Here is a 15,545-nt window from a genome sequence, read left to right as displayed (position 1 = left end):
AACAAAGTCAGATGTTTTCTTTAATCTTTTTTAAAGTTAAAAAAGTAACTCACAAAAGCAAAAGTACAAATACAGAACAACTGAATCATGTGACAAAGGTGTTAAAACAAAGCGATGACGACCAATCAACTCGTCTTAGATGGGTTTGATCTTGAAGTGTAAACCAATCAGGCTGAAAACCAGGCACTTCAGGTCCTGGACCAGGTAGTAGAACACACGCAGGCCCTCTGGGTCCCTGGAACACATTAGACCTAGCATTAGCCACATGCTAACACTAGAACATATCAGTATTAGAGCTAGCATTAGCCACGTGCTAACATTAGAACATATCAATATTAGAGCTAGCATTAGCCACGTGCTAACATTAGAACACATCAGTCATTAGAGATAGCATTAACCATGTGCAAACACTAGAACATATCAGTATTAGAGCTAGCATTAGCCATGTGCTAACACTAGAACATATCAGTATTAGAGCTAGCATTAGCCACGTGCTAACACTAGAACATATCAGTATTAGAGCTAGCATCAGCCACGTGCTAACACTGGAACACATCAGTCATTAGAGCTAGCATTAACCACGTGCTAACACTAGTATTAGAGCTAGCATTAGCCACGTGCTAACACTAGAACACATCAGTCATTAGAGCTAGCATTAACAACGTGCTAACACTAGAACACATCAGTATTAGAGCTAGCATTAAGCACGTGCTAAGACTAGAACACATCAGTATTAGAGCTAGCATCAGGCACGTGCTAACACTAGAACATATCAGTATTAGAGCTAGCATTAGACACATGCTAACACTAGAACATATCAGTATTAGAGCTAGCATTAACCACATGCTAACACTAGAACATATCAGTATTAGAGCTAGCATTAGCATTAACCACGTGCTAACACTAGTATTAGAGCTAGCATTAGCCACGTGCTAACACTAGAACACATCAGTCATTAGAGCTAGCATTAACAACGTGCTAACACTAGAACACATCAGTATTAGAGCTAGCATTAAGCACGTGCTAAGACTAGAACACATCAGTATTAGAGCTAGCATCAGGCACGTGCTAACACTAGAACATATCAGTATTAGAGCTAGCATTAAACACATGCTAACACTAGAACATATCAGTATTAGAGCTAGCATTAACCACATGCTAACACTAGAACATATCAGTATTAGAGCTAGCATTAGCATCGTGCTAACACTAGAACATATCAGTATTAGAGCTAGCATTAGCATCGTGCTAACACTAGAACATATCAGTATTAGAGCTAGCATTAACATCGTGCTAACACTAGAACACATCAGTATTAGAGCTAGCATTAACCACATGCTAACACTAGAACATATCAGTATTAGAGCTAGCATTAGCCTCGTGCTAACACTAGAACACATCAGTATTAGAGCTAGCATTAGCATCGTGCGAACACTAGAACACATCAGTATTAGAGCTAGCATTAGCCACATGCTAACACTAGAACATATCAGTATTAGAGCTAGCAGTAACCTCGTGCTAACATTAGAACATATCAGTATTAGAGCTAGCATTAGCCACGTGCTAACACTAGAACACATCAATCATTAGCGCTAGCATTAGCCACGTGCTAACACTAGAACATATCAGTATTAGAGCTAGCATCAGCCACGTGCTAACACTAGAACACATCAATCATTAGCGCTAGCATTAACCACGTGCTAACACTAGAACATATCAGTATTAGAGCTAGCATCAGCCACGTGCTAACACTAGAACACATCAGTCATTAGAGCTAGCATTAACCACGTGCTAACACTAGTATTAGAGCTAGCATTAGCCACGTGCTAACACTAGAACACATCAGTCATTAGAGCTAGCATTAACAACGTGCTAACACTAGAACACATCAGTATTAGAGCTAGCATTAAGCACGTGCTAAGACTAGAACACATCAGTATTAGAGCTAGCATCAGGCACGTGCTAACACTAGAACATATCAGTATTAGAGCTAGCATTAGCATCGTGCTAACACTAGAACATATCAGTATTAGAGCTAGCATTAGCATCGTGCTAACACTAGAACATATCAGTATTAGAGCTAGCATTAACATCGTGCTAACACTAGAACACATCAGTATTAGAGCTAGCATTAACCACATGCTAACACTAGAACATATCAGTATTAGAGCTAGCATTAGCCTCGTGCTAACACTAGAACACATCAGTATTAGAGCTAGCATTAGCATCGTGCGAACACTAGAACACATCAGTATTAGAGCTAGCATTAGCCACATGCTAACACTAGAACATATCAGTATTAGAGCTAGCAGTAACCTCGTGCTAACATTAGAACATATCAGTATTAGAGCTAGCATTAGCCACGTGCTAACACTAGAACACATCAATCATTAGCGCTAGCATTAGCCACGTGCTAACACTAGAACATATCAGTATTAGAGCTAGCATCAGCCACGTGCTAACACTAGAACACATCAATCATTAGCGCTAGCATTAACCACGTGCTAACACTAGAACATATCAGTATTAGAGCTAGCATCAGCCACGTGCTAACACTAGAACACATCAGTCATTAGAGCTAGCATTAACCACGTGCTAACACTAGTATTAGAGCTAGCATTAGCCACGTGCTAACACTAGAACACATCAGTCATTAGAGCTAGCATTAACAACGTGCTAACACTAGAACACATCAGTATTAGAGCTAGCATTAAGCACGTGCTAAGACTAGAACACATCAGTATTAGAGCTAGCATCAGGCACGTGCTAACACGAGAACATATCAGTATTAGAGCTAGCATTAGCATCGTGCTAACACTAGAACGTATCAGTATTAGAGCTAGCATTAGCCACGTGCTAACGCTGAGGGACTCACTTAGACTGGTTGACGTCGATCAAGGAGCCTATCTTGGACGTAGTGAATGAAATGTGTTCGTCTCCAATGACGATCTCCAGCTCCTGCACAGATCAATGATCATTAGTTATATACAGTATACAGTCACTATATATATATATAATATAATAATATAATTTAGTGAACCATCATCACACAGTTATATAATACCAGGGTTAGGGTCCGATGTTATTGTAATTGTGGAATTGATAATTATAATTATGATGTAATTATATTGAAATTGAGTTCAGATAATTGAGATGTAAAGTCTATGAAAACCATCAGTTTTCTTTAAGATCATTTTAATATTTTCAAAAGAATATAAACATAAAAAATGCTCAGACGCCCACACCATAAATATTAATACCAATAATGTCTTGATTAGGAATCCTAACGAGGTAATCAATAGATGATAAAATAATTAATGATAGATAATATTTATTAGTGTATTTTACAGCTGATTATAGACATGGATCAAACTAACCTGTTAGCATTAGAGATGCTAGCAGAAAGCTAACACTAGAGGAAGATTATGATTAATAAAGTTATTTATTAAAGGATCAGTAATTGACATGAATTGTAATTGAACTTTAGCAATTGAGAACGTAATTGGGGTCCGAAGGCCAGAATGGCCATAGGAACCTATTGTAATTGCTTTTATTTACTGTAATTTCCAGACTGTAATTTTTTTCTCACGCTTTGAACTCTGCGGCTTAAACAATGACGTGGCTAAAGTTATAAACACACACTAGACCACGTTGTTTTTGCTCACACAGAATCATTGTGATCACTCATTTTGCACACTGCCTCACCATGGCAACGACAAGGAGAAATGTTGTCAGAGAGAGAGAGATGAAGTGTGTATCAGTGGTTACAGTAAAACGTGACCATAAAAGCTGTAAATGTACTGATATGCAGACGTGGAGCAGTGAGGAGGAGACTTTATGATAAAGAAAACTTATCAGTTTCACTCCAACCTAACAGTACAGCAGCCCGCCTACCTGCCCGTTCTGATTGGCCATCTTGAGTCAAAGGTCAAAAATGAAACCCCACTGAAGATTAAAAATCCTTAAAATTAGTTGGTATCCGTAACGGTTTGGTCGTGCCGCCGCAAAGTTGTAATGCTCATTTCTGAAGTACGCCACAATTTCAAAATCCCCAGAACTGACACACAAAGTTCAATCAGCCTCAAAATTCACACAAATGACATCTGCCCAGGCCTATTCATGACTGCTTGAAACATTTCCCATCATGCTTTGCGTTTTTGATTGGCGCCATTTATGGTCATGTTCCTTGTTAGCAACTATTGCATGCTTTAATAGAAAAAGGCATATATCTAGGGATGCACCGAATATATTTGGCTGAATATTGCAAAACAATCACATTTGACCTTCGGTGGAGTGAGTTAAAAGCAAGGCTGAATAGTAGCGTAGGACGTAATGATGCAATCAAACAACGTGCAGTGACGCGGTGTCCGAAGCACAGATTTCCGAAGCATTTTATTTGGGGCTTGACTTACAGGCTCATCACGTTAACGGAATCACAAACAGAATCAGAATGAACCGCCGTCACCGTTATGGCTTTCATTGTACTTGGAATTTCGGGGGGAAAATAATAATTGTAATTGGGAAAAAATGCTGATCAATGTAATTGTAATTGAGTTGTAATTGAACATGGATAAACGAAGACATAATTGTAACTGATCCCAACCCAGCAATAATAATACTACTTTAGACTTTGCTTCATATTATCAAATAATAACAATAATAAATGAGGTAGATTCTTAACCTGCAGTTTAATCTATCAGTGATTAGTTTATCTCACAGGTAAACAAAGCATCACACTAATGTCATGTAACCTACCTGTCGTCCCACCCTATCAGGGGGGGGCCACAGAGCGTCGTCCTCCTTGGTGATCTCACTGTCATCAATGATTCTCTTCAGCTCCTCCATCACACTCTTATGGACGTACGCCTGCACACACACACACACACACACACACACACACACACACACACACACACACACACACACACACACACACACACACACACACACACACACACACACACACACACACACACACACACACACACACACACACACACACACACACACACACACACACACACACACGATTTATTGTGGATATAAAAGAAGCCACCACTGACTCTCCACATGCACTCGTGGGGGATGGGCCGGCGTCCGCGGTGGTGTACGGTTTGTCACTCGGAACCAAAACCATACCCTGGCCGTCACCCCTCCAGGTCAGGTGACCAGCAGGCCTCCCTTCCTCCCTCCCCCAAATTTACTTCCTGGAGCAAACTGCCCCCCCTGAGGGGGTATGGGTGAAATACAGAGGAAATAATTTTACTGTGATGTGATCAATAAGTTTAGTGTAATGTGTGCTGCTGTTTTTGAGTGAATATAATGTTTTATTAATGTTTCCTTCTGAACTCTTTCAGTGCCATTGACGTAATACTGGTGTTTTATCAGAGATTATTAGAAAACACCCTGGAGGAGGTCCCTCATCAATATCTAAGCTGTAATGTGGGGTGGTGATCAACTGTGCCCTGAAGGTGGCATCAGTACACCTTTAGATGAGAGATTAGCTACTGATGCTACCCTTAGCTGGGGGTAAGAAGCAGGGACGAGTGAGATAATTGCGCTATGAAGTGATATTGTGACGTATCTATCAGCTCACAGCTCCACATACTAACACAGAACATGTGGACCTGAGTGGATTATTGATTATGTTGAGATGGTGAGATAAAACCATCAACTAACCGGGCCATCGCTGCGTGTCGGGAGGAAGAGGAAGTAATGTCTGTGTGATTGACGGGGGGGGGGGGGGGGGGGGGGGCTCAGAGCATGTGTGGAATTACGTGGACTATTGAGAGTGTGGCGATGGTGAGTAGGGATGTAACGATTATTCGTAGCTAAAGCTAAAAATCGATTCATAGGTATCACGGTTCATATCAATACTGTGAAAATTGAATCGCAGTACTTTTTTTTATATATATTTATATTTCTCTTGTCCAAAAGTGTAGGCGGCGGCGGAATCTGCTAATACTTTCTTTCTGGCCGCCTTCTACTCTTAAACATGTTCATAAATTATTTCTTACCCCTTTAGCACCGAAAAAATATCTGTAATATTACGTGAATATCTGTAAAAGTCACATTTTTCTATTAGCTCTGTCTGCTAGCATAGCATCTCTTCTTCACTGCTAGAATAACTGCATGCCAACTGACCACTGGGTTACCAGCGCCCTGTTAAGGCACAAAATACATTTTCAGTTGAACTTTTTAAAAAGAAAAAGAACTATTATGCAGTTTTGCATTGTTTACTATAGAACCAGAATTCAAATCAATAGGCTTCTTCTTCATTAGTATTATTTCTTTATTTGATTCAAGATTTATTTTTTAGTTAAATTGCATTATTTTGAATAGTTTAAAGAATTTGACAATATAAAATAAAAAGAAAATAGTAGAGTATATTTTAGTTTTTAAATAAATCGTGAGAGAATCGTATCGTGAACTCAGTATCGTGAATCGTTACATCCCTAATGGTGAGAGAAAATTATCAAAAAACGGGGCAAGCGGTGACACTCCAGGGTTAGGGGGTCTACAGTAAGAGATCCATTCAACTCTGACATAGATAGTAAAATAATAATAATGTTAACATCAAAGGCCTGGTCTCAGTGTTGTTTTATAGAAAGAAACTAATGTTGAGTTGTCACTAAAGCAAAAAAAAAAATTAAAAAAAATGCTTCAAAGTCACAAACTGGTGATTTGTGTGAAACTTTCCTCTATTCAACAGCTGATTACAGAAGAACGAAACAAGCTACAAACAAAATTATTTTTTCTGATGAAATTAGAGACTTTAATCTAATGTCAGAATTCAGATTGTCATAGTACAAAATATTCTGTGGGTCTTTAAAAATCAGTCAAAATGCTCCACACACACACGCACAGGCTGGTATCTACGTTTAACTTATACTTTTATTGTCCTGTGTAACAGTAACTTATTAAAACTGGAATACCTCATTAATTATCTATTGTTTAATGATATAGTGAGGACAATCATGTATGGTAATGCTTTTTATAATTTGTAAAATAGTGTTTTGATTCATGTTTGCTGTGAATTTGTGTATGAAATCATTTGTAAGACTGTAAGGTGAAATAAAGAATTTATGTTGTTAATTATTATGAGAAGCTAGTTAATGAACAAAAAAGGATTTATGATGTAGAAAATATATATATTTTAAAAGTACAGAAATGAACAAGGAGAATTTAAATCTCACAGATGTATCTGTTTTTCTTAATAGCTGGATTGGAGTATTTATATTTATCAGTATTTAGTTTATTTCATTATATTAATGGTAAAGAATGGAGAGGACTAGACAAGTCTCTTCCTGTCCCTGTGGATCCAGTCAAATGTTTTATTCATAGAGATTTCTGTTGAGATTTGTTTATTCATTTTCATCTTTTTTTTTTTTATTCGTTCAAAATAAATAAATGTAATTCTTCCCACTCCTTTTTGAAAATGTGAAATGAATTATGAAATAGGTTTCTTGGTTTATGATATTCTGTTACATGTTCCACATAAATAAAAAGTCTAATCTTATTGTAGCTCAACCAGTTATTTTGTGTTTATATTATTACAAGTACATGTTAAAGCAGAACTAAGTGACTTTTTCACCTTAATAAATCATTCTTATATTCCCTGTGAGGGTAATACTAGTGTATATGGGGTGATTGGGGGTCTTCCATCTCCTACTGTCCCTGGACAGAAAACAGCACCTCTGACCCATTAGCAGACGTACTGCTTTATAGCAGCACAATACACACTTTTTTACTTTGTCTGCACATGCTGTTAAAAGTCAACACGACAAGAAGTTTAATCTTTTAAAGACAACAATGTTTGTTTTGTTCCTGCAATTAAATAAATGAATTTTGCCCCCCAAGTTTGGGTATGTGTGTGTGGTGCACCAAGTGAGTGAGCCAGACCAGCTGGGAGTGAAGTGTCCATGTAGGGGGCCTGTCTGGTGTGAGCCTGGCCCGTCCACATGGCGGAACACCGGAGAGGGTAGATTGTGCAGACAGTCACGCGGCACCGCGGGCCCCAGCGATGCGCCGGGCAGCACAGCCTGAAACCCACCCTGCGGCACCCCCGAATCATGCTGGCCCCACAGAGCACGGCAGCACCCACTATGCGCACCCCCAGCAGTCCAGGGGGCGACCCCCCCCCCGCACACCGGCCCGCTCCACCACAACAGGGAGCGGCCGAGCAGGAGAGAAGCCTGCCCCCGAACCAGGGCCAGCATAGGCCCGCAAGGCGTCATGATACAACTCCCTCCACAGGGAGGTAGCCCCAGCACCCCCGGCGAGATATCAACCACCCAAGCAGGGCGACCTCGTCAGCCACAGACCGATTCGCAGGAGAACCCAAGCACCCCCAGCCCAAACCAATGCTGCCATCAAACCCCTCCCCCACGGAAGCCACCCACGCGCCACCACCTGACGCCAGCACAGCCTGGAGGACAGCTGCACCAGGCCACCAGCCCCACCCCGCCCAAGGCAGCATGGCATCACATCGAACCGCAGCCAGTCCCCGGGCAGACGGCAGGAAACACCCAACCCAAAGACTCACCCCCCGGGACATCCCCCCTCTGGCGCCCACAGGGTTTGGCGCACGCAGTCAGCAGACCAACCACCCCCGGTGCGGATCCTTCAGGTTAAGAGCCACAGGCCACGCCCCCACCCTGCACGACTCTAGGGAGGTCCCAGCATGGGCGAGGCCCCATAACCCCCACCCCCAATACAAATTAATACAAGATCATGACCAGCCCAGTGGATGCACACTGTTGTCTACTAATTCACTTTTCTCAAACTTCTATCGGGGCGGAGCCAGAAAAAAAAGGGCAGAGAAGACCTTTGTCTGAGGAACGGAGCAACGCCAACAGTGACAGCTCAGCAGCAACACACAGCAATCACACACAATGTCGTCACAGCAACAGCCACGCACACACACTCACAACCCAGTACTCCATCAGGCAGCACACACACAAATATCCATCCATCCATTTGTCAGCACACAAAAACACATTTCCACATACTCTTCCATATTATTCCCACATCATTCATTTATTTTACTTGTCTCTCTTCTTCATACTGGTCACATGGGACTATATGTGTGAAAACACCCTTAATGTCACTGTTGTATTAGGATTTTTCAGTGATCGGTTGCTACGGTCTTGGGAGAGCAAAGATGCACATGTAGCTGTGGGGTGGGGGAAGGGGGCGGGGGGTGTTTACGACAGTGACAAAAACAAGGGAATCTTTAGAGGGAGCGCTAAGCACAAGTTACTTAGTTCTGTTTTAAGACACGTGTACACTTTATAATCAATGTGAGTCCTTTTAGTGTGAACGTGTATGTGCTCATTAATAAACAAACCTCTTTCCTGATCATGACATCATTCTTATAGTTGCTGTTGTTTGCATATCTCAGTTTACCTGTTGGAAAACACACACACACACACACACACACACACACACACACACACACACACACACACACACACACACACACACACACACACACACAACTTAGATGAGTTTCAAAGTTTAGAATACATTTTGGTTTATAATTTCATTGTATCATTTCTTTTATTCTTATAATCAGATAAGTTAGGCTGTAATCAGAGGATCATTGGTTCTAACCCAGAGGTTTCCAACCTTTTCTGGTCATGACCCATTTTGATAGAGATTTAATTAGTTTTATGTGTATTAATACAAACACAGAATAGCCAGGATTAGAAACAAAGTTTTACTGAAATGTATTTGAACCAGATTTATATTTTAAGATTGTTTATAGATTACAGTTATTTGATGTTTATTGTGTGATGATGTGTATTTGGAAAAATAATAATGATTTTAAAACATTTTTAAAAAACTTTAATTAGTTTTTTTTTAACCAATTACTGGACATTTCATGGGGTCCCAACGTTGAATAAACCTGCTCTAATCGCACCTGGTCCATCAGTGTGAGATGTGATCAGTACCTTATCAATGCCTTGACTGATCAATTAAGTTGTTCTAAATGTTATAACCGGTAATGTGTGCGCATTGTATACATTCACACTATAACTATGACTATTATTATTATTATTACTACTACTTCAGTAATAATCATCAGCTATTTGAATGAAGGTGAAAAAAAGATTTAATTCATTAATAATTTAATCACACGTATCGGAGCCTTTCACCCTCTAAATACTCAGTTAGAGTTAAACTAAGCTAAGCTAAGGCTGTTAGCATTTAGCTCCATTTGTTCAGGCTGTGCTGCGGCCTAGCGCAGTTAGCATCGGGACAAACTAAGCTAATCATTCACTTTTACCGCCAAAATAAACTCACCGTCTGGTCTAAACTCAAATTCCAAAAACTCGTGTCCAAACTTGCCCTTGTGTCCGACGTAATACCTCAAATAAAAGTCACTTGAAGACATATTTTCTGTCCAGATGAGCAGGATGTGTTTTTATCGTTAAGTTCCACAGCTCTGAGCTAACGAGCAGCACGGACCTACTCATCCAATGCGCATGCGTAGGGTGACGCAACCACGTGGGCCTTTTAGTCCTGTGTTTTGTCTGTCAGGTTTTTACAAACACAAAACCTGTGTCGGCCACAACACTTCCTCACAATATTTACCCAGCAAAAAATAAATAAAATAAAACTTGGAAAAATGTAAGTTAGATATTAATTATAATTGACAAAAAGAAATAGAAAGAATTCGTCACCTGTTTTACAACTACACTTATAGTAAAAACCTCTGGATCCACTTACAGTAATTTATTTACAATAAAACAGGATATAAGTCCCGCCTCCGGGAGAGAGAAAGCCTCTTTTACTTTGAAAACTCCACCTTTCCTAGACCTCCAGCTTCTCACCCTAAACCCTAATATTCCTCACTAAATACCACGCACACAAAACCAAATCAACATCACCTCCAAAACCAAATAACCCAGTATTTTCACACAATTGAAACCAGTGCAAACAATAATACCATAAACATTTACAAAACATTCAAGAAATATATCAACACCAAAGCCATCTGTTCTGTTTATTATTCTTTTGTTGTCTGTCCCTTTTATTGTCTTCCTATTCCTTTGTAGTTGTATTTTCATTTCTGTATTACATTGTGTTGTAATGTATTTCAAAGAGTTTAAATAAAGTTTTTTAAAAAGCGTCATTCTTTTCATTTCTTTTTGCACTTTTTTTTTTAACTTGAAGATCACATGACCACAGATGTTATGATTATTCTAGATCAGAGGTTTATTCCATAAAACAGGTTATGTTCAAACTCTGAGTATCTCATTCCTAAACATGAGGTATGTTTATCTCTGAGTATGTTACCATGGTAACATTGTCCATGAACTAAACCTGGTCACTGACAGGTTTTATCAAATAAACCCTGGGTTTCTACCTGGCTCCGCCCACCTGAACACTTTAATGAACCTTAATGCTGCGTTTACACCAGACGCGGTTTCTGCGGCACAAGCGAACAGTTACATACAAAGTCAATGGTTTAGACGCGCTGGGAGGCGGGGCGTCGCGGACTGTTTCGCGCGTGGAAAGCGATGATTGATGTTAGCGCGCTCCCGATTTTCGTGATATTCACCGTTGGCTTGAGTTGAAAATATTGAACTCCAGCGGCTGTTTTGCGTGACGCGAAGGCGCGAAAGCCAATCAGAGTCCTTGTTGGCAATGACGTCAGGCAGGCAACACGGAAACCAGTATTTTCACCCGTTCAACCATTGAGGAGAAGCTAATGGTAGCGGTGTGTGACCACCGGGAGCTGTATGACACAACCTGTTATTTTAACCAGGACCAGGAAGGATTTGGTGTGGAGGAGAATCATCGAGGAGGTGGAGCAGCAGGTAAATGTTCTCTGTAGTTTTCATCTTTGAAAGTCAGCAGTGAGTGAGGATAGCATTAGCTAATGATAGCATTAGCCGCTAACACCAGCTATTTTCACTTATGGGTTATGAGAGGAAAAAAAAGTCAGTAGAACCGTAGTGGGTCATCTGCAGGAACATCTAAACTGTGGAAATACCCTGTGGTCATGACCTTCATAGACCACAGAGTATGGTCAACCATCAGAGACTGGAGGTTTGTTTATCAGTGCAGACATATAGAAATATATACCAGGTTAATATTCAGGCCTTTATGCATCACAGGGCTTCTTCTAGTGGGGGATCTAAATCTAGTTTAATGATTTAAAATGTACAGTAATGTGTTTATATATTGTGTTTGCTGTCACTCAGAGGTAAATAATCAGATGAGTGATGGAGAAGGACAGGGAACAGATAGTGCTCAGGGAGCAGGAGAAGATGATGATGATGATGCTACACCAGCATCTCCTGCAGAAACAAGTGCAGCCAAACCATCTGATATGAACATGACAAAAGTTGTTTTGCTTTCTGTTATAAATAAAATGTATCTATAAATGCTTGGTATATCAGTGATGACAATGTTGATCATTACCTCATTTAATGTTTAATTAAAATATATCTATGATCTTATTTAAGTAACAGTGACTTGATAAGCTATTATATATATATATATATATATATATATATATATATATATATATATATATATATATACAATGTGTTTGTTTATTTTTAATGAAAAAGAGCAAAGAAGAGGTCCAGCCAAGGCTCTCCAACAGAGGTGGAGCAGCTTATCCTACAGACCTTCAGGAGACCACCTCCTCACCACCAGCTCTGACTGAGGATGAGATGTTTCTCAGACCTGCTTCCTATCCTGTAAAAAGTGCCACCAGAATTTAGGGAACGTTAAATTTCAAAGTTTTAAACTTCTTGATTATCATCTGGTAACACTAAATTTAGAACATTTTAATGAGGTTTTTGATTGGTCTGGATGGGCTGGGGTGGGCGGGACTCTTTGCATGGCAGGAACCACATTGTGAATAGTTGTTTATACTAGTTTGTTTATTATGTAAGTTTTATAATATTGAAGTAAATAGTTTGTTTAAAATTGAGGTATTATGTTAATGTACATGGTGTTCTTTCAGAATTGTTGATTAAAAACACATTTAAAGTGTACTTTTGCTTTCTTTTTAATTTCTATCAATGCATATTAACAGCTATGTGTTCACCACATCAAGGTTATATATATTATTAAATTAATTTCCGAGGTGAGGTTTCTGTGATTATTTCTTTCTAGTTAAAAATGAAGCTGACAGACGTTTCTCTTCTCATTCTTCCATATTTATTATACACATATTAATACAGTAGGAAGTTTGCTCTATAGAAGTATGTGGTTGGCTCTTTAAATAGTCGTCGTGGGTGTTCTGGTGTAATATGTCTAGCCATGGAACGGCTCCTGTAGAGAAGTACGATGTGAAGACCTCTCGTCCATAGCTGTTAGCTGTGGTCCTGAAGGAGTCACCTGTGGTCAGATACCTGCACAGTGAACAACATAGAAAAGCTCAGATCATTGATCATCAGATATATATAATGTGGGTGTGTCTACGTGTGCATAAAAGGTGGAGAGATTAGAGAGAGAACAGGCCTTATCTCCCAGAATGTGTTACCATGGCAATAATTAACAGTAGTAAATAAATAATGATTTATTAATAAGAGTTAAAAACAATAAATATTAATGAAACAAATCTTCCAGAATAGGTCTCCAGAGGACAAAAAATAACAATAGTAAATAATTGATTATGATGAACTTTTATTTTAGTTGTAATATATTTATGATAAAAACAATAATAAAACAGGCCTTTTCTCCTAGAATAGGTATCTCCAGAAAACAATCATTTTAATAATTCTGCTTTTAAATTCCCTTGGGATTAATATAGTATCTATCTTTATTGTGTATTTAAGAGATGTGTCTGATGAATCATAACATCTTCAGTTTCTTATGAAACTTACCAGAGACAGACAGACAGTCTTTATGCTGCAGAGATGGAGCTCAGGTAGTTGGTGTCCTACAGGGACATCTGTGGGCCAATCAGACCCATCAGGTCGTTGATAGGGGCGTGGTCATCCACAGGTACCGCTGGAAACAGTCATCATCCAGGTGTAGCTTCTGAAGCAGGCAGTGAAGCTCACCTAGTTGGATGTGGCGCTGGTTCACCTGGTGAAGCCAGGAAAGCCGACGTTTCTTCCTCTTCTGAGGTTAGGAGCAGTGAATTAACGGAGGTCCTCCATAGTTGATGGTGGAAACAAACAGAGCCTGGTTGTCGCCTTTTGGGAGTCTGGTGGGCGGAGCTTCGCTTCAGACATGAATATGAAGCAAATAGAGAAACGTTTTTTGATCCCGCGGAAGGTTTCGAGCAACAGATGCGAAACCTTCCGCAGAAAACGCGTTTGGTGTAAACGCAGCATAACACTTTTCTCTGAAACACATTAGTGACATCACACACCACAGACGTGTTCACATCATTACTAATGTTGTGTTGATTTATTGTGATAACAGTAGTTTTCTTTCTAACATTATAGATGTAGATCATTTAGTGAAACACACTGAGAGGTTGATCTACATTAAAACATCTACTGACGTCTGTAGTAAAGTTCACTGAATACAAACCTGTAGATAATATAAAGGATGAGATGATCATTTAAATTAATACACTTTTAAGGCTCAATTGTTGTTTTATATTATTATACAGTTAAATCTGTAGATCATACATCTATGAAGTTATGATGTCACAGTGAATTGTGACACTGCTCTTGAAAGCGATGGGTCGCGGGTTCACGTCCTGCTTCAGTGTTTTTTATGACATTTTTTCTGACGTAGAGATGAATCTGGTGATAATATTACATTAAAAATCAATATAAATGATTAGATATGAAGCATCAGTCACTGTGTTTATATCCAGTGTAACAGGAGGACTCTCTATGCAGACATCCTATGATGCTGACACGTCTCCTCAGACACATTTTATTATTATTATTCACCACTTGTCACATCACTGAAGAGATAAAGTGATGAAGTGATCATAAAGTGTTATTAATTACAGGTGATTTAATCACTATAGTCACTGAAGACTGAACACATCTTTAGAACAGGATCATATTCATCAAACACAGGTTTATTTCACCATCAGGGTGAATAAATCACTCTATTCCAGGTGGTTACCATGGCAGCTCAAGTCATCTTTGATCCATTGATGATGGCTTTTTATCGCGCGTGCACGTCAGTAACCCAAGGTTTACATACTCAGGGTTGATTGATCCACTTCATACCAGCTGTAATGAATCAGATACACAGAGTTTACCATGGAGGGTATGTTGACCTAGAGTTTATGGATAGACTCAGAGTTTGTTAAACCTCCTTTATGGAATACCCCTCTGGTTCCACATTTCTAAGAAGCAAAGGTAACTATAGCATTATCTTCAACGTTTCTCCTATAATCGTATAAAATTATCATATCTTCTGATCATATTTACTATGCTTAAATGATCTTAAGCAAAACACTGCACTACAGTTTCCAGTCATAAGAATGATTAGCAATAATCTAAAATAATGTAATAACAACAATTACATTTAAGGAAAATAAAAAATAAATAAATATTGCAAATCAACAAATAAGATGCATCATGGCTTCCAGATAAATGTAC

General features: G+C 39.3%; 1 protein-coding gene across 1 annotated transcript; it reads right to left on the bottom strand.

Moving 5' to 3' along the window:
* Nucleotides 1-2: 2 nt before the first annotated feature.
* On the bottom strand, nucleotides 3-10,506 carry magoh (mago homolog, exon junction complex subunit). The gene is made up of 5 exons (XM_028444945.1): nucleotides 10,309-10,506; nucleotides 9,350-9,408; nucleotides 4,756-4,866; nucleotides 2,876-2,958; nucleotides 3-235 (listed from the first exon to the last, which is right to left on the bottom strand). Exons 1-5 carry the CDS (start codon nucleotides 10,397-10,399, stop codon nucleotides 136-138), a joined length of 444 nt encoding a protein of 147 aa, XP_028300746.1. The 5' UTR covers nucleotides 10,400-10,506; the 3' UTR covers nucleotides 3-135.
* Nucleotides 10,507-15,545: the final 5,039 nt, after the last annotated feature.

This window comes from Gouania willdenowi, chromosome 4 (genome assembly GCF_900634775.1).
Source record: "Gouania willdenowi chromosome 4, fGouWil2.1, whole genome shotgun sequence".
NCBI classification, from domain to species: Eukaryota; Metazoa; Chordata; class Actinopteri; order Blenniiformes; family Gobiesocidae; genus Gouania; species Gouania willdenowi.
Note: the sequence above shows the minus strand (reverse complement) of the source record. Positions and strands in the feature narration are given on the sequence as shown.